The sequence below is a fragment of the Paralichthys olivaceus genome, chromosome 21 (genome assembly GCF_024713975.1).
Source record: "Paralichthys olivaceus isolate ysfri-2021 chromosome 21, ASM2471397v2, whole genome shotgun sequence".
Classification (NCBI taxonomy): Eukaryota; Metazoa; Chordata; class Actinopteri; order Pleuronectiformes; family Paralichthyidae; genus Paralichthys; species Paralichthys olivaceus.
The window spans coordinates 5869310-5896793 of NC_091113.1; the positions used below are offsets into that span (position 1 = coordinate 5869310).

At 42.8% G+C, this 27484-nt stretch overlaps 2 protein-coding genes across 2 annotated transcripts in view; one reads left to right on the forward strand and one right to left on the reverse strand.

The window, feature by feature from the left end:
• afap1l2 (actin filament associated protein 1-like 2) overlaps positions 1-27484 on the forward strand; it is a 32280-nt gene that overhangs the window by 1028 nt on the left and 3768 nt on the right. Inside the window, exons 2-11 of the mRNA XM_020082656.2 lie at positions 10849-10977; positions 15077-15136; positions 16670-16761; positions 24264-24375; positions 25781-25992; positions 26230-26409; positions 26508-26594; positions 26699-26783; positions 26878-26982; positions 27171-27382. Of these exons, the coding sequence (XP_019938215.2) occupies positions 10849-10977; positions 15077-15136; positions 16670-16761; positions 24264-24375; positions 25781-25992; positions 26230-26409; positions 26508-26594; positions 26699-26783; positions 26878-26982; positions 27171-27382 (1274 nt within the window). The remainder of the gene's footprint in view (positions 1-10848; positions 10978-15076; positions 15137-16669; positions 16762-24263; positions 24376-25780; positions 25993-26229; positions 26410-26507; positions 26595-26698; positions 26784-26877; positions 26983-27170; positions 27383-27484) is intronic.
• LOC109626588 (kelch repeat and BTB domain-containing protein 13) lies at positions 17388-19184 on the reverse strand. Its single transcript, XM_020082657.2, has one exon. The coding sequence runs from the start codon at positions 19036-19038 to the stop codon at positions 17521-17523; it is 1518 nt and encodes a 505-aa protein (XP_019938216.2). The 5' UTR covers positions 19039-19184; the 3' UTR covers positions 17388-17520.

Here is a 27484-nt window from a genome sequence, read left to right on the forward strand (position 1 = left end):
GGAGGGGAGTTATCTTTGGAGCTGATGGGAGAAACGTGACTGTGGCCCATCAGGTCTCAGCTCTCCACTCTCAGCCACACACCCCACCCCAGCTTCTCCAGTCTAGGTGAAACAACGTGTCGGGTTGAAAAACAATGCCGACAGTCACCAATCTTGATGCAAACATTCCCGTTCTCTGGCAGACTGGAAATGCAAGTCTGTTTACTCCCACACTCTGACAGGGTAAACATTGGTGCGAGCAGCCAGACACAGAGTTATTCTCTGTGAGGGAATTGGTAACTGAAACAATTGACCAGACGCACATTATAAGAACTGACTAATTGTTTGAGTTTGTTTCCTTCTTCCTTTTGTTTCCTTCTGAGAAAAAACATCAAGCAAATGTGCTTTCCTCTATCATATCCCTGTGGATCAAATATCTTTGATTGTTGTGTTGGTTGGACAAAACAAGTGATTTGAATTTGTGATTAGAATTTCCCCTTTATTTTGTGATTAATTGATAATGAAAATAATTATTAACTGCAACCAGAGATGAAATGAAGTGTGAAAATGTAGCATCATGGTTACAGTGACCTGAATAATTACAGTTATCATAACCGAGGTAATTATGTTGCAACAGATTGAGGTGGTACAACTAAATTTACTGGAGCAGTAAACTGTGAACCGGTAACCATTTTATTAAACTGCGACCCATCCTGAGCAATGAGGACGCCATTAGAGAAACCTTCATCACACAGATGGAGCTGGTGTGTGCTTGGCTGAAATATGGGCTGTGGTGTAGTCTTTTGGCAGCTCCATGCAGCAGCACCAGGACACTGAATTAGATACTAACAGCCACAGGCAGTCAGCGGAGGGGGTACAGTAAAGGGAAACCTGGGAAACTTCAGGGAGGCCAGTGACAAGGAAAGGCATTGTTTAGTATCCTGGATCTGCCTCTGTGCTTCTCAGACCTGAGCTCATGCAGGTTTCATTCCAGAGAAACTCCTCCGCATCTCCAGTCACTGATTCTGACACCTTCTGCCAGAGACGAGGATCAAAAGAGTGAAACCGCCTGAAGCCGTGTTCAGTTTGAGCTGTGACCTTTGTTTGGGCCGTGATCTGACATTTTCGAGTATGACTGCAGCGGTAACTCAGTAGCTTAGACGAGTGACGATCTGAGCACCTTTGCATTCAGTTGTTGACCCACTGGTCACTTTGTATTGGGTCATCCAATCACAGTCCACATGCTAATGCTTCAGCCTAATTGTTTAAAAGTCAGGTGGTAAAAATAGTGGCTCACACTATCCAAAGAAAGAAAGAAACATCACAATTTGCAGACCCATAATAAGAAAGGAAACTTGGAAAACACTCCAGTGTTCATTATCTTCCTTTCATTGTCGATCCCTTGTCTTCCATGTTATTTCGCTACAGAGTCCATCAGTTTCTGGGTAAGTCCATGTTGAGTTTACTGTGCTGGCGTCACTCTCTCTGCAGCTGGGCTCCACCAAGAAAAGCAATGGCATCTGTGCTGATGGCTCCTTTTCTTGCCTCCAGCGTCGGCCGCCTCCTCCAACAATGCTCCGATTCTGTGATCACTGCCAAAATAAAATGCAAGACAAATGAAGGCCGTCAGACGTCCGACCAGCGTATTGACGGACGTTTTTTTGAATGAGTGGATCATTCAGCTGAAACACAAGCAACTACTGTACAGTGTCAAAGTCGTCTGGCTTTGATGAATGGCAGAAAATATATAATATCATTTTTTGTAAATTATTATGCGTGTCCTGGTATCAGTTGAGTTTTAAAGGGACTCCTCTTGGGAGGATGACAAGGTGAGGAGTCAGTGGGTTTAGTGGGTTTCACCTCCCGTAAGCTCAGCAGAGGCAGGCTTAGATGTAGGCCACCAGGGCCAGCATGGGGTCTGCCGGTCCGCTCGTATGTGTGTGTCATGGGCTTTGCTTGCCAACGGGGAGCGAGTGGAGTGCGGGTAATTCAGGAAGCTCGACTGGGCTATAAAAATGATGAAAAGAAAGACAGTCTTCCTGCTCTGTGGCACTGGGGGGGGGGGGGGCAGCTCAGTGCGAGTTTGGCCATTTTGGCCCTCTGGGTTTTTCTCTGGTTCATTTTCAACACATCAAACACTGTTTTGTTTATTGGATGCAGAAGTTCTGGATCAGACCTGCACTGTGTGTTTTTTTCCCCACCAGGTACCAGAAAGGAAACGGTGCTTAGAACAAGAGATCAGGAACTCCCACACGTGTAATCGCACGCATATGCACACTCACACTCACTCTCCCTGCAGCCACTTATCTGTGGGTTAATAACTAAGCACAGAAGCTTTTATGTGGGTGTCTCTGAGGCGGCGTTGCTAGTTAGTTTTCATTTGTCAGCAGCTGCTTCTTGTCTGACGCTCTCTTTCTCATCCAGCCGACGTCGTGGTGCCGCAGTGTGTCCTCGTTGATAGTTAATCCAGACAGTGATGTATGCACCTCACACTCCTCGGAGTACCTGGAGGACAGGACGATGTCTTTGACTGGCGGTGGGGTCCTGTGGAGCGAGGAAATGTTTTTTGGGGGGAAGTCAGGAGAGGCAGATTGAAGGAGGGATGAAGGCAAGGTGGAATCACTCTGAGACTACTCTGCCTCATGGCCCAAGGCTGATGGATTCTTCATCTCTGTGTGTGTTTGTGAGAGAAGAGTTGTGTGTTTTGGAACGATGAGTGCAGAGTCACAGTGCTGCTGTCATTTCCTTGCAAAGCAGATAGATATAAAGATTTGGTAGCTTCCTGAGTTTACTTATTTGGATACAGACTTGTCTTGGGTGTAAAAATATATTTAAACCTGCATTACTTGTTTTTTGGCAACTTGGGGGCAGCACAAAACGTTGTAAACACAACACTGACATATTATAAAACCTTTTGACAGTATATAAAGATGGAATGACAGCCCCCCCTAAAGTGAAGCTTAAATATCTTGTGTGGAAAAAAATACGGGTTCATCAATCTTAATACAGAAAAAAAGTTTAGAGCAGCTTTAAGAGACGATATTTAAAAGTTTCACTTTCCATTTGTGTCATCGCTTGACATCATTAAGAAATGTTTTCTCCGGCAACTCTCATCTAATGTTTTTCTCATCACTGTTAACATTCCAGTGCATTCAAAACTGTCATACAGATTGTGTTAGTGGTTCACCTCAGTACCTGAAAGCAAAAAGTTAATAGAAAAGGCTGAAAGTATCATTGAACCACATTAATATCAGACATTGAGTTTTGACGACAGTGTCTCTGTAGCATCTCTATCAGGTTTGTAAAAGTCTTTTTGTGGACCAAAAGTCCCACATAGCTCCTTTTCTCACTTCCCTCATCTCTGACCTTGGTGCACACACACACACACCCACACACACACACACACACACACACACTTCCTCTCATCATGCCTCTAAGCCAGAGCGTTAAACCTCCAGCTTTAGTCTGCGCTGCAGGGACTACAGTAACATGCGCTGCATCCTAATCAAGACAAAGTTGCTGTAGATTTACTTGGATTTTAGAGCCCATTAGCATGTTTCAGCTATAAAAAAAACTGCTGGATTTCTCCTAGGGCCTCGCTGCAAGACTCAGTGTGACTGACGCAGCACAGATCTGAAGAAAGACTGGAGAAAAAAAGAAAAAAGGGGTTTGGGAAAGATGAAGCGTGAGATGAATAAAGGCAAGAATCAATTGTCTTGGCAGAGGGCTGATGAAAAAGGAGAAGCTTGAGTGTAGTGAACTACAGTATTTGCACCATTGTAGGAGTTTAAACCCTAATGTGGCTCAGAATTTTGGATAAGACTAGTGTTAGTGTTTGAACATTCCCTGTAACTCCACCTTTTCACTCTTTCTATTCTTTTTTTAATCCTAATTCTTCCTTTTCTTTTATCTTTTCCCTCATATGAAATTGATTCTCAAGTGTCTTTTCTCCCTTTTAATGACTAATAATTGCTCAAACTTTGTTAATATTTAATCGTGCCATGGCAGCGCGCCTCAAGCATATTTTATAGGGATGTATTTCTTTTCATCTGACAATCCTAAGAATACATTACAGTAGTTTATTATGACAAGACTGTAGATTTTCATTTCAACCTAACCCTAACCCAGTGATTAGTTCCTGTTCTCTGTTTGACAAATCAAAAAATACTGCAACGAGCTGCTGCACTTTTATTCTGAGAATTCAGCCATGATCAAACAAAACCTCTTTCCTCCCTCAGAGTGAAAAGTGCTTCCAATCACTAGTGGAAGAGATTAGCTGTGACGTCCTTTATGACCCCAACTGACCATGAGTATGACGCAGGTTTTATTATTAAACCCCTTTAACCATTTAGCCTCTGCAAAGTTTGTTTCCATAATTTGTATATTGCAGCAAAATAAACCAGTTTGATTCCGTAATTCGTGTCTGTTCACCTCCACATCGTCAACAGAGGAGTGATGCCTTACTACGATGGTGCTTCAGTTAGTTTCTGACTGTATAGACCCAAAATCCACAAAGTTACTCAGGTCCCAGTGGCTCGTGTTAAGGCACATTTTCTGAAAACTGGTGCGTATGTGTGCTTTTCCCTGTGGATTGAGCGTTTTGATAGTTTCACAGCATTTCTATATATAATAATATATATTATAATTAGAAAAGACATGTTTATGTCATTATCTTGCTTTCTTCCTACACTTTTCCCTTCCAACTTTTGTCACCACCAGAGTTCCTCCAGTGCTGCTATCAGACACAGACTCTTCTTCTGAAGTCATCAACTCAAAACTCTCGCTTTCTCTATTCACGTTTCTATGGCAATAACACCAAAACACAGCTTGGATTAATCCATGCATGGCCCACAGCTGAACCCGCAGCATGCTGCAGGGAGACAGACAAACAGCGACTGCCAATGCAGCACAAACACCAATCAAGCTGATGTCTGACGCATTATTCAGGCGCTGCCATCAGCCACTTATCAGCTACTCTGACCAGAACAGGGCCAGTATGGAACAAACCAATCATAAATGGCTCCTTCCTCCACTTGTGAACATTGAAGCTGACGTTTAGTGTCGTTCACGTGTTTTCCCCTGGAGGTTTGGTGTGGTCTTTTTTTTTTTTTTTTGCACCTTGAATCTGTGACGCAGGCATACAAACCTTTCATTGCTGTAGTGTTGGTCACTGGTTCCTATTCTCTTTGTGGCCAGCACTTCCCCTTTAAGTGTAGTTATCAGTCACATGATAAAAATAGTCTTAGTAACTAATTTGAGTTTAGTTCATCTATCAATCAGTGGTTTCTTTTTGAATGGATTTATCCCTTAGTCATTTACAAAAATTGCATTTAGTATAAACCAACCCATAGAGAATAACTATATAATTGGTAGAGATGCCGATGTGTTTGCAAAACTAAATGACAATCAAAGTAAACTAAAACTGCTGCAAGTGGCTCAGGAGGTGCAGTGGGTCGTCCACAAGCCTGAAAGAGAGTGGTTTGATCCCAGTCAGCTTCTCCAGTCTGCATGCCAAAGTGTCCTCGGGACATTCACATTGAAAGTGAATGTCACAGTGAATGTGTGGATAGAATGTGAAAAGAAAAGCGCAGCGTATAGAGTGAGTGGGTGTGAAGCACCTTTGAATGGTCGCTCACACTTGGAAAGCACTACACACAATAAATTAAGTCCATTTACCAGTTCATTTGGTTTAGCGAGGGAGCTGAAATCTAACTGCCAGTAATCATCAGAGTAATGATGATAGTTGTTCTGTAAAGTTTTACGAGTTTACAGAATGCTTGCTGCAGACAGTTGAGGCTGAAACTGTCAGGAACATTCGGGTGAGTGAGTAGAGCAGCAGGAGGAAGGACATCATGTTTAAATTCCACTTTCGTTTACAGCACATCAACACCGGCATCAGCTCTTATCACCAAAAGCTCTCAAATCTCATTGTCTTTCAAGTTGACATCTTCGTTAGCGTCTTCTACGTTTCATCCTGAGAATTTTTTTATTCATTTTAGCTTCTTTTAGTTTTCTCCCTATTCTCCCTTGAGCTCACCGGACATGACACGTTACTGGGAGGTTTGCAGTAAAAGCCCTGAGTTCAGTTGCATGTCTGAAAAGTAGCCTCTGGCTCACAGAATTAGTCAAGAGAAGCCGTCTGGCCACATCTGAATCTTTGATGCTCTTCCCCTGCAGCCAAGTTTGCTGCGTCCACTGTGATCAGCATCTGGAGAACAAATGTCTTGAATGAACGGATGAGCGGATGAATGGATGTTTGCCGGCACACAGGTACGCAGAGGAAATTCAGCAGGTGTAGATAAACCGACCGACAGACAAGCTACGGTATAAAAGCTCAGCAAGTGCAGCATTCACTTACTGGATGTGAGGAAAACCTTGCGAGCACATCTGTGACTATTTTCAACATCTGCACCACATCCCAAAATATGACTGTGATTCAGAGGGAAGAGGAAGTGTCCCAAACAGACCTCAACCAGCAGCTCCCAGCTGAACAAGCAAGCCAGCCAGCTTACATTTCAACTGCCTTTATTGCATCATCGGATGGAAGCAATATTAGGCTAAAATTTCACATTTCATCTTGTTTTTTGTTTTCTTTAACCCTCCACCCATTTGACTTTTTTATCCTCCAACACTTATCAAAGCCATAAAAGTGCTCGAAAAGCATCAGAAATATTGCATCAGTGAAAAACTTGATATTTCCTGAAGCGTGAATTGATAAGTTGGGATTTGAGGAGCTGTTTTGAAAGTAGGACGGATGTGGAGGGGGCGAAACACAGATGAGACCATCAACATATGAAAGTTTAATTCACATATGAGGAAAAGTAAAAAAGCGAGGGATGATAGATCCATAAAGATCTGGGGATGTTTCTGCCATTTAGAGGACGTGGGTGACAACTTGATGGTAAATTTACAGAATATGCAACATTTCTCACAGTGACTGTCCCAGGGTGCCAGTTCAAAACTCAACTGAGTACATGAGAAATGTCTGATGTTTCCACCATATACCGAGAAAAGGGAGGAAAGCTTTCATATCCTTCTTACAAAGCTTCAGACAAGGCACGCAGAAGCTGCTGTGGTGGCTTGTGGTGTCCCAATGGCCTTTAATGCTCTTAACTCTCATACTTGGCCTTTTATTTTGCTTTTAGTTTCTATTTCAGGGCTGAAATGCAGCTCCAGACATTATTTCTCTGAACGAGTATATATTGTGAGGGGTTGTAACTTCCACATCTGATTAAATTCACCCAGGGCAGTTTACAGAGCGATCTCACCAAGTAACAGCAGTGTCCCAGCAACCGCATTTAACCTGGACGCAATCTGACCAGAACGAGAGGCCATGCCTGCCTCGTTAGTTTGATAAGATGAAATGCCTGCAGGGCTCGTCTCCTCTGAGAGGCGGCCTGTCAGTGGTGATGCAGAACCTCAAGCCTCTCGGAGCAGGAAACGCTGCTGCCAGGATCCTGACAAGACCCCCTTGTTCCGCTGAAGATTTGTTCAAATTTAACTCGAAGAAGGGAGGGAAGGATTCAAGTTAAATTCCTTCTCCTAACTGAATGTTCTGAAACATTTTTCGTAGTGTGTGAGAACACAAATGTCTGAGTCAGGTGCTCCAGATATTTTCCTGAAACGTTTCTCCGAGTCACCTAGTAAAGTATCCAGAAAGTGTCTCCGTGTCCCATGTGACAACAGAGCTGGGAAATGTTTGTAAAAGCTTCAAGTGTGTGACGAGCGAGAAACTGTAAAAATAGAAATAACTCAGGATGAAAAAGATGTCAGCTTGGAAAGACAAGGAGGTTTGACGTCTTTTATCTTTTCATTGGTTTCACATTTACAACCACACATATACTTTTTGTGCATCGTTGATATTAAAACGTTGCTTCTCATTGGACAGAACATTATGTTTGAGGGACGAATAAAAACGTCAAATTGTAACAGTGAGCCTTCCTCCATCGACCGCAGCCTGGGTCAGACAAGGTGAACAGATAAGGAGGTTTACACTGCAGGTTTACACTGATTAAAGACTTTGTATTGCAGGAACCTGTTACGTTTAATCTCTGCCATGATGTTTGTGGCTATATTCCACTTATACCTAAACCACCATGTCACCATTCACACACAGCAACAGTTCAATATGAGTGGTCAGACAGCCAGACAACAAATCCTCTCTTTTATTGTAACCTCAGGCAGTGTAAATACTTTTAAATCTGCTGTCTAGATCAGCTATCTTATCAAAGCACTATGTGAAAAACAACATGTGTGTATAGCAAACAACAGGGTAGTTGTTTTTCTTGGTAATGGATCAAACCAGGAAGTACAACCTCCGGCATGAGGAAGAGAAATCTCCCTTGTGGATGATGTTCAACTTCAAATTCAACTTGTTGTTCACTCAAATCCAGACTCTTGATTTTATTCTTACCTGGCATTTAGATTTCAATTAGAACGGTTAGAAAATAGTAATCTGGCTGGCCGACGGCCTCTCAGATTCCTCTTGGCCATTCTACAGAAGGAGATTGTTTATGCTGCGGAGGCTGCGGTCGCTCACTGGATGTGCAGTGGGCGTCTGGCCAACCCGTAGCCCGCAGAGACGGCCCGCTCCAGACCTCCCTGTCCTGTCAGCTGACTAAGTTTCCCAGGGTCCCCCAATCCGAAAGGCCATCTGAGTCAACCTCTGCAAACACACAAGGAGGAGAAGCAGGAGAAATGTTTAGATTCGTACCGATCGACCAAAACATTAGCAGCTAAACAACAATTAGAAATGAAATGAAAGTCAATGTGTGTGGTTTTAATCGTTACAGCAACATGTCGACACAAAGAGGAGTGAACGTTTCGGAGTCTTGAGCATTGTTTAAGCTTGTTGTAATTTCTTTACATCCCCTGTGTGCGTGTGTGTGTGTGTGTGTTTTCCATAGTGTAAGTCCTCCTCATGTGGGGCCCTCTCAGCTGAAGTTGACTCAGCTTGAGTAGGAGTCATTAAAAAAAACAGTTTGCTTTAGTTCGAGAAAAAGCCTCTCAGCATCCCTGAGAAGGCAAAGCTCACCACGCTCTGACACCTTACTTTGCAGAAAAAGTTCCCCCTTTGCCTGGAACTTTTAAAGTGTGGGAGTGTGTGGGAGGGCATGAACAGTATTCCCTCTAAGTCTTGGATCATAGTGATGAGTTTGAGCCGGAAGGAGCCACTAAACAGACTCTCTGACAGGTTTGATAGAGTTCAGACAGAGAGGAGCAAGTTGTTGTAGCTGAAATAGCTGAGAGGATTTTAGATGATCTAGAGTGCGATGATTTTCACATTTCTATAGTTTAAATTGTTTTAAATTTTTAGTTTTTGTTTGTTTTTATAAAAACTTTGTTTTAATTTTTAAACAAACTATTAAATGATCTATAGGAATGTTCAACATCTCTGTATTTATGTTATACCTTTTAAATAAACTAAATTAACCAACTAAGTTAGATTAATTGAATGAATTGTTCCGCTCTGTGCGAGTAACGCAACACAATACTTAGCTTCTTCAAACGACAAACAACATGACGTGTCAACTTTTGACCTTTAGAGGTGTTTGATTGTTTCCATTGGACAGTGCCAGGCTAGCTGTTTCCCTCGGTAATTGACCTTGAATGTGTGTATGACTGTCTTCTGCTGTTAGATTTCAAGTGTCTGTTTTTAACGTGGCTGAGGTTCAGCTGACACATCTACAGACCTGTAGGGAGGCAGATATACATTCTGGGGGGATTTTATACACCACCACTGATGTTTGCCCCACCTTTCCCTTTATAAAGTCTTTCTTCTTTACTTCCCTTCTGTCTCATCTTCTGCTGAAGCGCTCACACACTGAGGCCCTCTGTAGCAAGGGGCCCATTCATGAGGCCAAGGGAGAGCGAAGGGAAACACAAAGAGCTCCCCACACAGCGATGAGGGCTGTGAGCTCAGCCCTGACCCCTGAAGGATGTGTGTGGGACGCACCCAGACACACTGGCCCCGCCGACTCGGGGCCCGGGCTCCTCCCTCCGCTGGACTTGACCTTTCACTAAACTCACACGGCTCCCAAAACAACCTCGAATAAGACCTACAGCTGTCAATAGCCAACGCAAGAGAGACAAGAGGGAATGACATATACAGTCTGAATGTTTATCCACGGCTGCCAGCTGAAAACCTCCGCAGAGTTTCTCCCATGTAAAATGTTGGCGTACAGCGCGGAGCTTCTAAACGCTGAAGGCAACCAGTGTGAATTAAACAGCTAACAAACCAGCGGCTGGAAGCAACGGTAAAAGACACATCGTGAGCTTGAACCCGCTGCCCTCAGTCGTAAATTAAAGTACAAGATTCTGACGATTTCTGGAAACCTGCGGAGGGTTTTTTATTGCTCGTGGCTGTTCTTGCTGATGGGAAGTCCTTGTCTGAAGCCAATGGCTTTAATACTTCTTAAAGGGATACTTCACACAAAAATAAAACTTCACTCATCATCTCCTCACCACTATGCCGATGGAGGGGTGGGTGAGGTTATTGAGTCCACAAAACACTTTTTGGGGTTTCAAGGGTAAACAGAGTTTCAGCCAAATACAATAGAATTAGAGTAAATGGCGACCACTTCTTCAAATGTAAAAAAAACATTAAAAAAAGTAAATCTGCTTCTGTGGTGTCATCCAAGTTTCAGTAAGCCCGACATTCAAATTCATCTCGAAGCGGCATCATTTACTTTTGTGTCTTTAGCCTAATTGTCCGCTGTCCACCCCTCCATTTGCATCGGGTGAGTAGATAATGAGTGAATTTCATTTTTGGGTGAACTATCTCTTTCATACTTCCACGCCAAGACATGTTTCAAACCATTTGGCATTTAAAGGAGTTTTTATTTTTGTCTGTCTCTCCTGTGCTTCCAGTGCTGGACCAGCTCCTCATGGAGCTCCACCGCTTCCTGCTCATCCTGGACAAGGAGACACTGAGCGGGAACGCCACCGTCCAGAAGGGCTTGCTGTCCGATCTCCTCCATTCCTACAGGGCCTCCAACGGTAAGGAGGAAAAACTCAGAAGCGTAGATTGTGGAACAATGAGTGGGTGGTGCTTTAAATCTATGTACAGTATTTGCACAGAGCGACAAAAAAGGAGATTTTTCATTAAAAAACTGTGGATTAGACTATAAACTCTCCAGCTTAGTTTGCTAAAGATGAATTATCATCTGGAAAACATCCACTGTATCAACTGAGCTCTGCTGATATGTGCCAGACCAGTCAGTAAAGTATGAGGAGTGACTCACAGTCTTCACAAGAAAAAAAACCCTGAACTCCCAGCACAACTGTTAAAACATGGCAAAATAAAAGGAAAGACTCTGATCATCCTGCCAGACCTGGTTCTCACTTCAAACAGATTTTGGTGAATGTCCACACATTGTCTGTAACTGAAAACAAAACCAGGGTAGCAGAGGAGGTTTAGAAACAGACTACCTGATCACATCATAAAGTGCATGTGAGGAAAGTAACATTCGAGGGAAGAGGAAGTCAGTTCGTCTTGTTTTGAAATGAGTAGTAAATGTATTTTTAAAAGTTTTGAAACAGAAAAGAACAATGTTGGAGTCAACAAAACAGTTAAAATATGGTTTATTTTAGTAAATCTACATTTCTAGCAGTGTAATTATATTGCAAATTGTCCCAAATCAGTAAATACATATAAACTGAGAAAAGACTCTGATATATTTTCATGTAAATGGTTCAAAAGTCAAATGCATTTCTGATTTTCCAAGGCCTTCATATAACCACAGTTTTTTTTAACTGTAACACAATCTCATTTCTTGAGGTGATAAAATCTCGCCTGGTCTGTGTTATGAGTTGACGTTCACCTCCTGCGAAGGCTGCAGAATACCTCAGAGCTACTGTGGAATTCCAGCTCTGTAACACAAGAGTATATCTGTGTGTTTAATTAGATATGCATACTGGATTGGCACAGTGGTGCAGTGGTTAACACAGTTTGCGTCACAACAAGAGCGTTTGAATTCCAGTCTGACCTGGGTCATGTGGACTTTGCATGTTCTTCCCGTGTCCGCGTAAGTTCTCTTGCTTCCTCCCACAGTTTTTCTGTATATTTCTATATAATATAATGGATGGATGTATTTCCAAGCTCTCAGATCACAATGGATCAAGAGGCCAACCAGGTGGTCTACATACATGTAAAACACAGTCTGTTGTAAATGCAAGACAAATAAATATGTAATCTACAAGTCACAACCCTTCCACTGTATATCCTAACATTGCAGTATTTGAGATTACATGACAGCTATATAGGTTGAGGTTAAACGCCACAAATGTTAAACTATCCCAAAGCTTTAACTGTCAGCACCTTATGTAACATTGGGTCATGCCCTGCGTTTCCCACAATTCAATGAAGTCTCATCGTTGGCAGTTCGGCCTGAGAGAAGCTATTAAACGACCCACTCTGGTATTATTCTGCTGTTTTAAACTCCCAGTAACCGCCATGTAATAATTATATATTTTCAAACTTGTATTTACTAATACATCTGGGGGCTTTTATCCCATTTTGGTTGCTGAACACCACTTTGCGGTGAATGACTTAAATATCTCTACCTCCCTTGCGAAATTATCAAATGGACATTTTTATTCTGTGAATGATTGTGGTCATAAGTTTGTGTTTACAAGCAGGCTTAAATCAGACAAAGTGCCTCTTGCTCCATCATCGAGTGATGCATGGCCTGTTAAAGTATCCTGTCAAACAGCTAATGACACGTTTATTTTTCTAACCCACTGGCTCTAACAGTCGACATGAGAATGGGGTAACTGCTGGTGAGCGGATGTGATTTATGGAGCCTGGGAGTCAGTGAGTTAAACAGCGAACCAGTCTGACACTGAGCCTCAGCTGCTGGATTTACAGTGAATTGGAGATAATGAGTGACACAGACCGTTTACATGGACATAAGTGTTCTTCTCGATTAGGACAGTAGTCTGAATAAGACACTGCTATGTCAACAACTTTTTCTGCAAGGTCATACTTGGAATAAGCAATAATGTGGATGGAGTGTTCCAGTTTTAGTTGCATTATGTAGATATGTTTACGTCTCAGTAGCATCGTACATTAAACTATTTCTTGTTGGGGTTTCAAACCTGGCGGAATTACGTTGGATGTAATGGAACAGTGGACGTAATGATGTGAGCCACGATCGGGCAAAGCTCATAACACATAAACAGGAATATGAAAGGAATATTGTTTTAGCAACTCATATAAACACATTATAATTGAAATAATGTCAATAAGGTCAATGACCTGACCCAAGAGCTTTTGCGTTATAATAACAGCAGCATACAGGATATTTGACTGAAAGAGACAACGTTGAGTTTCTGCTTCCTTGTTTTCCTCTGTTTCTCTCACAGTCACACTGAAACACACACAAGCAGTCAGGCTTTTCCATGTTCAGCTCCTGGACTCGTCTCTGCATACTTCCTCCTCTGGCTCCAGGCTGTATCATTTTTCCGAAGCTGCATTTATCCTCTGGGGGATGCTCACTTCCTTTGAGAAGCAGTTTATAAATAGCAATTCATCTCTGTCCCCCCCCCAAAAAAAAAAATCTGGTTTCACTGTACAGGCAAAACATTGTTTCACTCTGCTGTTGTTTGATTTCACCACACGATATTTATTTCAAAGGGAAGACCTTCTCTAGAGTATCACCCAAGGTTAGACTTTTGTTTGATTTCCTCTCAGGATACAATCTTAGTCAGCTGAAATATTTGAGTCAGTGAAACAACCTTCCTCAAAAACGTTGCTGCAGCTCCAGAGCAGGTTTCAGTCACTGGCTGGATTCTGCTGGGCCAAAAGTCCAGGGTTCATTGTTTGAGAGGAGACATTCGTTCAAACTGTTTATGCGGCAATGTTGACTGACTTCAGCACTGATACGCCACATGTGGTTTTAGCATCTCCACTTATTGGCTTAGACACGAACACTGACCTGTAAATATTTACATGAGACACGACTCGTCCGACCATGTAAAGCACTTCATTTCCCACTCAGTGGGCTTTTATTGCTATCACAGGAAACCCCAATTATGACTAGAAATATGTAATGATAATAATAATACTTATATTTATAAAATTCTATTATTTTCACTCTGATTAAATAGTGCTGTCTCTGAATATAAAGGAAAAATGGAAATGGAAAAAATATATATTGTGCTTGTTTGTGACGATAACTTCCATGCAGATGTTGAGCGGAGGCACACTTCATAACTGAACCCCAGTCATATTCTTGATAAAAGCGTAAACTCTTTGGACGTCTAGACACCTCAGCAGATGGATCAAGTTCAGGAGCTGCATTCTTTCATCGTACGATATTCTAAAACTTCAAAGATCGATGTTATACAGTGCTCTATCTGTGTTTTCTGACTAATGCCTGATGAATGCCTGCCACGGTAAGAGTGGGTGTCAATAATGGGCCCATCTGTCTGCACAATGGGCCACTTGTTTGGGTGAACTTCTCCTTTAATCCTGGTCTTTTGACAAACATGATGAAAGTTTGTTTGGCACTAAGGTGGAGGCAGATTTTTCCATCGGTGCTACAAGCAGATTGTTTTGGAAGTAAAATACCCATGTTCCTCTTGTGAGTGTAGTTGGGGGAGGTCTGTCTCAGTGCTATTTACGACCACCTAAGTATGTCATTATTAAATTAGACTTATTTTAACTCGAGTCTATGCAACAGTGCACCAGCCTGACCATCCTAAAATCCAGAGGGTTCTGGGAGTCAAAGATACTTTAATGAGTCTTGGGAAAACCCTGATGTTTCAACAGCTGGGTCCTCACCTGTCCAGGGTTTTTACAGAGACAGCAGTTCTCTTGTGTTCCTCACTGTACATTTAAAGCTTTAATGATTCTTAGACCAGAGAATTGTGCATGGGCCAAAGCAGCGCAGCCGTTTGTACAACTCTGGAAAGTTCTATTCTTTCTTCACCCAATCACCTTCTTCTTTCAGCATTATCAATATATATATATATATATATATATATATACATGTACTAATGTTTATCTGGTGACATTTAAGAAGCTATTTCTTGTTTCCTGAGTTCTAAGGTGAAGTAAAGTCCACTGTTAACCACATTTCCTGTCTACATCCAGGTGCTGATGAGGAGTACATCTACATGAACAAAGTGATTGTTGGCGAGAAAGACAACAAAGGTGTGAGTTTCAAATGGTTCTTATCTGAAGTGTGAAATCTATAAAGCAGAAGACTTTATTCTTACATTGAAAACACACAGGCCTGGTGTATTAAAAAAAAAGTTTTACACTCGAACTAAGTATATTTGCAAGTACTTTGATACACTTACATCCATTTAGCTAGAGCTTTAATACTTATACAGATTTAAAAATGTGTGTAATTTTGTTATTTCAGTTTTATTTCGCTTTGAACCTTATGTGGAATAAAACATTGAAAAAAAAAGACTCCAACTGGAATTTTCAAGCTGTCCAAGGTGGTCCGACCCGTTATTGCATCTCATACTCAATTCGACATGATTCAAGTGAATAGCAGACATGAGAATAAGCTGCAACAACAAGCAGCCCCCCTCGGCCCCCCACCCTCCTCTCACTCACCATTTCCTGCCTGTTTCTTCAGAGCTGCGTGCACCATCTTAGACTGACCCGTTTTGTTTGGACAGTGAGAAAGAATGTGGTTTGAATGAGCGCTAGACTTGATGCACATATTTTCAGCAGCGTTTCTAACAAAGCCACAGGTTTCCTTTCTCAAGGACTGATGGAAAGCAGAGGCCCAGGTGTGAGGTTTGAGGTTTCTTAATCAGCAAACATGTCTTGGACTGCAAGAACATTTTCTCACAGTTCTCTTGCAAGAGAATATAACATTTAAGACTCTTTTAACCATCAAATAATTGTTTATAAAAAAGGACAATTATTTTATATATTGTCATGGCAGTGCTACAGCACATGCAATCACAAGCTTTTGCCTTAGGTCAGTTTGACTTGTTTCCCACCGTCATGAAGACACAGAAACACATTAAATGTCCATAACTGCAAACGACATCCTGTGCATCCTGTTTACACTGTTGAAAGCTCAAAGAAGTTGTCTCGCTAAGTTCATGTTTGAAACAGACAAAATCATAGTGAGAGTAAAATAAAGTGATGATGTTAAATCTCAGCCTGGGTGTTGAAGCATCCCCAAGAGGTAGATCAAGATAAACCAACACAACAGCGCCCCAAAAGTGAAGCCGAAGCACTTTCTTTGAACCCTGGTAGCTGTGCTATAGATCATAAACCCCCTCCATGTTAGAGGATGGGACATGGGCAAAACTAACTTTTGGTTTGAGGATACATCCACTGAAAACCATAGTCTTTTTATTATTTATCCAAGGTCTCCTTTAATTTTCTTGATTTGTATTCTCCCCAGTACTGTGATGTGTGTTTTGTATAATAGGGTTGTTGCTACCATACAAATGCTTGACTTGGGTTATGTGGTCACTGTTACAATGAAGGGTCTTGTGCTCGCAGCGAGCGTTGGGGATAGTAGGAAGCATTGACATGTGTAGGACACATCGGGACATTTAAAAATAGAGCTGGTTAACAAAACAGACTCAATTCAAACTTGCACCATTACCAGTTTCTTGAATTTATACAAAATGTCTCAATGTTCAGGTAAAACAATAGAACGGTTCTGAATTCTGTAACTTGCATTGACTCCAGAATTTCTTTATGATCTAGACGACAGACCAGATATCCTGCTCAATGGAAAAGCAGCAAAATGTGTTCCTGTCCCACAGAAGAGCCTCCCTGACCTGCCACCCCCCAGAACAGTAAGTAATTACTAATCTGATTCCACCGATTAACGTGTGAACGTTGTGCGGTGGGAACGGTAATAGAATAATCCACCCTGGTTGGACTGTTGAACTCAAAGGAGCCCAAAGACAAATTCCAACTCTAAATGTAATTGGCAGTATTTGGGGTTTTTTGTTACAAAGAGAACATTAACATCACTAAGCACCTGAAGTATTCAAAATAAAGGACTATGGATTGATATCACATGTTGCCAGAGAATTCCACTGGTTTTTTAAAAAAAAGGAGTCCGTGGCCGTACGAGACAAAATCATTTCCCACGTACCCTCAGTTACAACCCTGAGGCCACGTGAAATGTATCCTCCCGCAGAAACAGGTATTTAATCACTCATGGCGCAACAAACACAAAGTGTGTGAGAGATCTGTGTTTTATGTTGAGTGGTTGGCCGGCAGCTCCTGAATTGGCCCAGTGTGACTTCAGGAAAAAAAGGAGAATGAGAGGTTTAGAACATCCCGTCAGTCCCTTTGAACTCGACTCACACACATGCACTGCGGCCTCCCCCAATATAAACTACAGTAGCAGCTGTTGCTAATCAGAACAAACGCTTAGTGTCAGCATGTGTACGTGTGTGTGAGTGTGTGTGTGTTGTGTAGGGTTGCATGTGAAAGTGAAATGCACTGAAGTGAAGGAAGTTTGTGTCACTTTGCAGTCTCCACAATCATCAAGTATTTTAGTAACCCTTAAAAGCATTGCGTTGTTTTTTAGTTGTGCTGTAATTTCACAGTTGCGGCGTAGCTTCCACAAACTCCTCAGACGTGTCTGGCAAAGACATTTCTTCTTCCTTCCCGTCTGAATCCAGCTGTGGTATAACTGGTCCCGTCTTGGGAAGTCTGAGTAAACACGTCCACAGTGAACCGCTCTTTGGAAATCCCTTCATCTGCCTGCAGGGCTTCCATCCATCTCCAGTGATGGCGTATTGGAGAGTTAGCATGTGTTTGACTGTGAACACAGAGTCCCCCCTTATCATTGCAGTGAACAGCGCCCCCTTGCTGTTGATGTACTGTCCGGTCAAGGCTGTCCACTGGCCTGTAGTGATATTGTAGCAGTCCATTAGGCAGCGCAGGAAGTCATCACTAGGCCCATTGCGCATCACGTACAAATTGTCCCTGTGTGCCACCATACAGTGGCCATAGCTTTGGTGTCTGATCATTGTGGTGGCAAGTTTCCATTCATCTTTCAGTGGAACATATTCATAGATATCTGTGGTGTCTGGTGGTTTCCAGAAGCAAACAAACATTCTCCGTCTTGCAACAGCACAGGCCGCAGAAGCCACAGGTCTTGGTGCCTGTTGTATAAACGTCCACTCTCCCTTCTCAGTGTCGTAACTCTCAGCTGTAGAAATTATCCGTTTTTGGAATTCGCCGCCAATGGCATAGAGTCGGCCCTCATGTCCCAGCAGGGTGAAGTCATATCTTGGTTGCTGGGGTCCAGGAAGAGCAGTCCAGACCCCCGAGTCTGGGTTGTAGCAAAAGCTGCCGTCCACTGTGTCCTTACCGTAACCGTAAACTCCCCCTACGATATACAAGCGATTGTCGAGCACCGCCACACCAGCCATGGAGGTGCTACAGAGAGTTGGGAGGTTAGTTAAATGCTTCCACTCGCCCTCTTTTTCATCAAGATAGCAGACAACTCTGAAGGAGTCGTGCAGAAGCTCCATGGAAGGAGAGTGGGTGCCTATAGCAATATAAGCAGAAGGAGAAAATGACTGTGAATAGTGAAGAAGCTCTTCAGGAACTGAATTCTCTGCAACTTCCTTTAAATCATCAAAAGCATCACACAGGAAAAGAGCTGCGCTATGGAGCAGTGTATGCACCCCGAAGATGGAGGCAACGTAGTAAAGCAGGAGGCAGTTGTCTGAATCAATAATGTCACAAAGATGCTGCACCAAGCACCCAACCTGCAGGAACGCAGCGCACTCCACCGCTTCTGTGAGCTCATCCGGGTCATTGATGGTGGGAATCTCTCCCCTGCAGACCAAAAGGGCAATGAGAAACCCCCTTGCATGCACTCCTCCCTTCAGGTGGAGTTCATCGTGGTGACTTTCTCTCATTCCAGACTGAAAGAGGGCACAGAAGTAGTCGCTGCACCTCGCCAGCAAGGCGCGTTCCACAGTGAACCAGCTCTCTTCCACCCTCACTCTCACCCAGCCTGCTCGATGCTCCCCGTCCTCCTGACCGAGGGTCGCATTCTCAACATGAATATCCTCGTTGACTCTCGGGCCTTCAAGCGATTCCATGATCTCTTAAACCTCAGCCTTTATTCTTCCTAAAAGTGGCTCTCAAGTGACAATACAGCATGTGACTCAGATGAAAATTTGCCATTTCCCCCCCAGAACCGGACGATAAATTAAGATTTGTGGGAGTTCCATTGCGTCCTGTCTGCATGGTCTGAAAATAGAGTTGTGCTATAGATAGCAGCTGTGCCACTTGCAAGCGTCAGGCAGGGAACGGAATACTGTTGACATGCACAGTGAGTGGTAATGTGGCTGCCGGCAACTGGTCATTATCATGGCCACAATACGATTGGCTAGCATGTGCTGAATTATTCATGATCACTTACCCCTTTAAATCCAGTTATGTTTTACAAACTTATTTTAGTTTTATACATGTAGGTCATCTTTATTTATAGTTAAACATTTAAGTTGTAAACATTCATACCTACCAATAGTGGAAAAACAAGATCTGAAAGCAAAAGTATGACGAGTTTAGAGAAGGTCAAGTTCCCAAGAAAGTAAAAATAATTGGAAAATAAATACAGTATGTGCAAAATGTGTGTCATGTGAATTTTATATTTTCCTTTTCCCTGCCTCCCACCAGACAACTGACATTTACTGTCTTTTTTTCAATTTCCATTCATGCCATTTTTTGCTTTACAAACTCTGACCAGTTCCGGCTGGTGCAGAGATAGCAACAGCCAAGCGAGTGTTTCGGAATCCTGTTTACCAAAGCTGATTATTTTTATTACTACCTTCTCCTCTGTGAGTGTGTGTGTGTGTGTGTGTGTGTGTGTGTTTGTGTGTGTATGTGTGTGTGTGTGGTCATTACTCATGTTGCGGGGACCTAAATCTGTTTACACAGTCACATTATGGGCATTTATCTTCCCTATGGGGAAGAGCAGGTCCCTATAACATAAATCATTAAACTCTGAGGTGAAGACGTGTTTTAAAGTTTGGCCACGGTTAGGTTTAGGCAAGTGGTACTTATGGTTAGGGTTAGATTATGTCTCCAGGAAATGAATGTAAGTCAATGTAACGTCTTCTGAAGTCATGGAGGGACGACTCCCTCCCTCTCCCTCTCTCCCTCTCCCTCTCTCTCTCTCTCTCTCTTTCTCTCCCTGTGTGTGTGTGTTTTCGCTGCTCTGGATTCTTGGCATGGGAACCAGGGATTTTCCATGTTCCTCTGACTGTTCGTTTTTTAGGGCTCTTTTTCCCACTCTTTGCTCAAAGCACCGCACCCCTGCACCCCCCAGCACCTCCTCCTCGCTTTATTATTAATGCTCCGACTCCACGATCCATTCCTTCTACCCCATGTTTCTGTGGTGAGGCTGTGTGTGTAAAGTTAAAGGTTTAAGGGCTGGGGAGACTTTTCTACAGAGTTGGAGCACTTGCAAAAAAAGAAAATTACGCTCGCAGACAAACACCTGGCATGTTCCCTTCCCTTCTCTTTTTCATATTGGTCCAGCTGGTCTGTGGAAGACCTTCTCTTCAGCCTCAGCCCAAACAACAGACAACTTTTTCGAGATGAGTGAAAGGGAGAGAGAAAAGGAAAGGAGATAGAGATAAGAGTGGGTGGGTGGGTGGTTCGGTCTGGGGGGGGCTGCTGCTGCTGCTGCTCTGGAATGCCTGGCTCACTGTTTTAATTAATAACAGATGCCCTAGACCACTGTGTTTTTCATCGTGGAGGAGTTTACGCTGTTCGTACTGTCTTGTGAAAGACTGTACCCCTTTCTTTACAGAGTCATTTTCACAGGAGAATCACTTTTTCTTCAGAAGTCCCTCGTGTAGCTGTCTCTTGTACTTCTGGGGTCAAATCATTTCTGTTAATAGTCATTGAAATGGATTACGTCCAGATTTTTGGTCACTTTATACAAAAACAACATATTGTATTGCATCGTGCGGATTAGGATCAAGTTAAATTAAAGTCAGTGACATGAGATAGAATCTGCTGGATATCCTACTTTTATAATTTATATTGTCCTTGGTATTGTTCTGTGGTAAGGTTTAAACCATCCCTCCAGATAGTTCTGGGTCTACCCATGTGGGTCTCCTACCAGTTGGGCATGTCCAGTAAACCTCCAAAGGAAGGATGTCTGAACTCCTCAAATTATCTCTAAGGCTGTGCCCGTACACCCAGCAGCCAAAACTCATTTCGGCCGCTTGTTTTTGCAATCTCGTCCTTTCGGCCACTACCCAGCGCTCATGACCGTAGTTGAGGGTTGGAACATAGTTCGGCAGGTAAATCGAAAGCTGAGCCTCTTGTCCAGCTCAAGCTTTATCTGACCCTCACCTGTGGAGAAGACCCCAAGATAACTAAACTCCTTCACTGACGATAGATTTGATAAACACAAAAACAAAGGTGACAAGTAAAGTGAACCAAATCAAGGACATTATCAAAGATACACCTACATTTCCCTCTGGGATCAATAAAGCATCTATCTATCTATCTATCTATCTATCTATCTATCTATCTATCTATCACTGCATCTTTTTGAAGATATAAAATGATAACCCATGTTATGTTCTGATGTGTGTATTTGCTGATGTTTGCATTGTGTAAAATCTTGAACAGCTCCATAATGTATAACTGATGTTACCGCATGAATAACATCTCCGTCCAACCCATTTCTCTGTAGATCCTTTTTCGTCACTTTCTGGCACCCGGGTTAATCACACAAACAAATCTCATCACATGATGTGACGCCTGTTATTATGACAGCTTACTGCATCTGCTCTGCGTTACTGGAAATGTGTTGCTGCGCTGAAGCGATATGGTGGGAAGAGCGCTCCATGCAGGGGATTCCCTGTTTGCTGGGAGTTAAACAGCTGTCTCTGATGGGCCACATCAGCGAAATCATGACTTTGTGATTTTTATACAGACAAATACGATTTGTTTGTCAGATGGTATTTTGTTGTTGGTTACAACAGGCTGGTATCCACCAAACACAGTATGTTAGCTTGCCTCTTTGCTGTTATTCGTTTTTTCATGTGTAGAGACGAAACATTGCAACACACCAGACACGATAAAACTCCCAAAGTCGATTGCAGAGTCATCCCCGCACTGAAGAGAAGCTGATCATGTGAGATACTTTTAAAATGTGAGACTTTGTATAAGAGCTCATACTTTTCCCACTGAGCCCCCCCCCCCCACACACACCCTCCCAAAAGGCTTGGTTTGCATGATATATGAGTCTCCGCTTGAGGGATGTATTTCATATTCCTGTGATCTCGCTGAGAATGCGACAGCCTTCAGGGAAATAAAAGTAAAAATGAAGGAATACAGGCAGCGTGTTCAGATCAGAGGTGGGAGGCAAACATTAGACATTGTTAAGAATTTACTTTTTGTCATTCAACTCAGAGGGTTTCACAGAGTTCACTGGAGGAAAAAAAAACTATATCCGACAATGTCAGACTTCTCCGACGTCAATTTATGGAATTATTCTTTTGATTAAGTGAAATGGGATTTAATTCTTGTTTTTGATTTATTTTTATTTTCCATTTTTACGCTGGTAGAAGTAATCTGATTGTTGTATTAGTTGGCGGCTGTGGCTCAGGAGTTAGAGAGGGTCATCCACTAACCACAGAGTCGGTAGTTTGAACCCCACTCTTTCAGTTTGCTCCTGAGTGTATGAATATATGATATAAGAAGCACTGCACATAGAAACTGAGTGCCACATTAACAGAATATCTGACATTCTTTTACCTTCCTGTCACGTGTCACTTTATTTATCTCTTTCTTTGGCCTCAGAGGAATCCTCCTTATCGTCCATCTCGTTGCTTCATTACGTTTCACTCTGATAAAGATAAAAATCTTCACTTGTATAGTGACGAACTGGTATTTTATCTCATTTCTATTGTGTACCGAGACAAAAACCTGCATCCGCCTCTGCTTGCCACAAGATACCGTGCGTGATGACTTGAGATGTGTGGTCACATCCTGAGACGATTTTAGTTTTCTAGGGAAAAAGTGGGAAGTTTTTATTTCAACACAGTGCATGAGGCAATAATCCATCTTCAAGTGAAACCTATCTATGAGTTCAGAACCAGGAACATTCTGTAGTAATATACACACTGAGTAATCTGCATGATTTCACATTTCCCAATAAAAATATCTTAACTCCTGAAGGATTTTAACAAGGTAAGAGGGGGTGGGGTTGTTTCAGGGGTATTTACTCTAGAACTCTGAGCAGTGACCAGATGTGTTCCATCCTATAAGACACTGGTTAGTAAAGCCAGTTGCTCGGAAATTCATTCCAAACTTTAAAAGTGATCCTGGTGACTCTTACGTCCGGTGCTTCCTTTCTGTTGGCATGATTGTGAGGCAATACTTCCACTAGAGGACTTTAACGAATCTTACATAAGTGAGCCTGAAGTGGTTTTCATGTAGAGAAAAAAACAGCCCAGCAATCTCTGACTGTGTTGCCCCACTCACTGACCTGAAACACAACTGAACGGTGGATATTACACACGATCCCCGGCTTCCTGAACCAAATACACCAAACTCTGTGCAGAATTCTTCTTATTTTAAAAGTTTAAAAGTGAATATTGAAGATAAAGATCTGATTCAGACAATCCAAACTGCTACTATCAGTCAGATTAAGATTATGTTATGGTGTGTTCAAAGAAATTCTTCATTTTATCAATGAGAAATAGAAATTGCCTATTTCAAAGACTCCAGTGAGTTTTATTTTTTCAATTACTGTGTGGAGCTGATTTACTGACTCTGAGTTGAATATAGACCAAAAGTAATGAGGAGTTTCTAAATGAATTCAAGCAGCAGAGAAGTCTGGTGGTTTCCATTCATATGGGAGGGGACAGACAGACGGTCTTTACCACACAGGAGACGAAGACAGAAGTGAAGCCAGACTGCTGATTGATTTCAGGAAAGCCACTGAGGCCACACACACTCGCTTACACACACACACACACATATAATATATATATACATAAATACATGCCCCCCTTTTTTCCATGCTCACACAGAAACACTTTTCCCTGAAGGCAAACTTATAACTCTCTAGTGCACCGGGTCAGACGAGGATTGGTTACATGAGGAATTCCCTACTTACTCCTGAAGTGACAGCTGGATTAGACACGATTTCAGCCTGGGGGGGACGACACATGTTAATAATGTGCTAGTGTGGGTGCGTTTTCTGCTTCAATGTACACAAGTTGTTGGTCATAATCTTATCATCCCTCACCCTTTCTCTCCCTTTCTTTTTTCCCATCCCTCTCTCATCTGTCAGTGTATGGCGGGTCGGGAGCCGTTCCCCTTACCTGCAGTTCCTTCTCCGGCCTCTATAGACACTTCGGAGAGTTACTATGAGGAGGCGCAGCCCTACGAGGAAACTGTGAATGGTAAGAGCTGTGGTTCAGTGTCGCATTTCTTCGTCCTGTTTCACAGAAACACATATTGATTGTTAGATGTAATACTTTTTTTACCTCAGCCAGTTTTCATCTGCGATTCTGTCTGATATTTAGCAGGATTTCGCAAAAACTACAAGATGGATTACAACGAAACTTTGTGGAAGGATGCTTAATGACAGAAACCTGGCATGTTTAGGGGACCTGATATTTATGAGTGTGTTCAATTTGCTGCAGATTCAAATCTGGATCATGTGAATTTAAACGTGATTTGGAGCTTTTGCATTTTCTGAATCCTTCTTGTCGCACTGTCGACTGTAAAAGACACGTTCCTTTTTAAGAGATATGTCACCATGAGAGATTCACTCACCAAGCAAGACTGTTCCATCATGGAAATAGATTTTGTGATTCGTTAAACATACATTTTGGAATCATTTGAAGGCAAATAAGATCTGTGATATTTTGCTGTCTTTGCTTTATGTTCCAACCCATGTTCTAAACTTGTGAGGGGTCACGCTAACTGTGATGCTCGAGATATAGATACAAAAAGGGAAACTGACACAACAACAACAAAAAATATATGTGGTTTTCACGCACTGCAAGACAAACCATGAGCTGAAAGACTACAACCACTTTATCTGGCTGCAATCGTGCAGTGAGGTATTTTGAGCCTAATAAGTAAATGTATCTGCTCAATAATACGGTTATAAAACAGACATGTTCTAGGGGTTGTTTGCTACTTTTTACACGACCTCATAAGCAATAAACATTACTTTGAATAACCTTACATGGATATTGCCCAAAGAGCTTCTATTTATCTTTTTCATTTATTATTATTCTTTCAGTTCCTTCAAACTATTTTTTCCAATATTGATCTTCTTCCTCCTCTCCCTCCTCCTCCTGCTGCTGCTGTTGTGTAAATCTGGACTGTTTTGGCCTCCTCTCAGGGCCCTGGATGCGAGTGCAGAGCTCTGACAGTGTGGTCTATGCCGTTATCACCAGGGGTAGCTAGCTCTCTATCACAGGACTCGTGTGTTTGTGTGCATGCCTCTGTCTTACCGTTGCTTGAGGCCAGAGTCTTATTGTGCACGGACACACCATCGTCGATCATGAACCATGTCCTGCATGTAAAGAAACCAATTTAAGTCAAGACATGTGACAAGCATCAGTCATTGGCTCCATCTTAATCTCAATTTCCTTAATTTCTTAACTTGTCATATTCATCCTGCCTCTACTCAAATGTGAGGAAATCCTCTGCCATCGAAGACATTGATCACGGTTGAGAAATCAGGCATTAACCTCATGCACTCCTTCAAACTCACTCTGCACTGCAAATATGAACTCGGAAATAACGCCTCATCATTTCTTCTCTCCTTACATCACTGTGTTTCGCTGTCAGACGACGGCGAGGTGGTCAGCAGCTCATACGAGTCCTACGATGAGGACGAAGTGACCAGAGGAAAGTCACCGTCGGCGCAGCACCAGTGGCCGTCGGCAGAGGCGTCCATCGAGCTGATGAAGGACGCTCAGATCTGCGCATTCCTGTGGAGGAAGAAGTGGCTCGGCCAGTGGGCCAAACAGCTGTGTGTCATCAAAGACCAACGTCTGCAGGTGGGAAAAAGACGTAGACTGTAAATAAAGATGGATGGAAGCCAAATCTCATTTCTAGATAGTGCGAGGAAGTGGAGAAATGTCATGCATTTTTAATTATAGTCTGAGGTAGAGAGTTTTCTATACAACCATACATGGAGTAACTTGCTGTGCTTTCTCTTGGCGAACTTCATCACCGTATGTTTACCTTGTCACTGTTGCACAATCTTAAATCAGTGTTATCGCTGCTTCCCTCAGTGCTATAAGAGCTCCAAGGAGCAGACGCCCCTGCTGGATGTGAGTCTGCTGGGCTGCAGCTTCGTCTACAAAGAGAAGCAGCTGAAGAGAAAAGAGCACAAGCTGAAGATCACACCTGTAGGAGGGGAGGCCATCGTGCTGGGCCTGCAGAGCAAGGAGCAGACGGTGCAGTGGCTGAAGGTGAGCTGTTCCAAACATGTCTCAGCTCCTTGAAACTCAAACCACGCAGCGTTATTACTCGAGTGATCGCTGTGTTTAAAAATCTGAACGTTCATCAGGTGATTCAGGAGATCAGCCCCAAACCGTTAGAGAGCTGTGAAACCCAGCACTCGGTAACTGACTCCCCGAGGCTCATCTGCACCAAGGTACGTTTAATTTTAAATTCCTGTTAATCCCACAATCCAATTACCAGTCCTCAGCTTTTATCACATGCCCTCTAAACGACTAAAACGTAGATGTGAACACACAGGGAGAGCTGAGCGAGAGATACTCTGTGGCTTCAGAGAGCGGCAGCAGCACAGACAGCCACGCAGAAACATCGGAAAACAAAGATGGTGAGTTTAACCGATAAAACTTTGTTTTATCCACAGTTCTGTATCCGAAGCAAAAATCTAAAAATAAAAAACATCCCAACTCTTTTCTACACAGTGAAGAAAAAATACGGTGCAGGTCTGAAGTTCAGTAACCTCATGAACATCGGCAAGAAAAAACCTTCCTCATTGGAGAGTCCGGAGAAATGTGTCGACACGTCAGGTGAGTTAGACGCCGAAGTCTCAAAGCGTGTGCTGAGGCTACAGCCGTCCTGCTACGTTTCTGAAAATGGCATTTTCAAACTCTCTTCGGCTCCGTATCAATTTTAAAGAAAGGTTCAGTGTGTATTGGATTTAGTGACATCTAGTGGCTGGCTGCAGTATAAATCATAAATGTCACCCCACCGTCAGGCTACCTCAATGTGCTGGTGAACAGCCAATGGCGAACCTGCTGGTGTCTCATCAAGAACGGTCAGCTGTGGTTTTACCAGGACAAGGGCAAACACAAAGTGAGCCAGCCGGCCGTGACGCTCGAGGGCTGCTGCATCCTGCCCGACCCCATCCCAGAGCACCTGTACTCCTTTAGGATCAACGTAGAGGGCACACAGGTGGCGACTCTGGAGGTAAATGATCTTTTGTGTTACATTTCTCCAGATGTTGGGGGGTTGAGTCTGATCATGTTTGAAACTCTTGATGCTTTCCTTCGCTGAATTGGAAATCAGCAA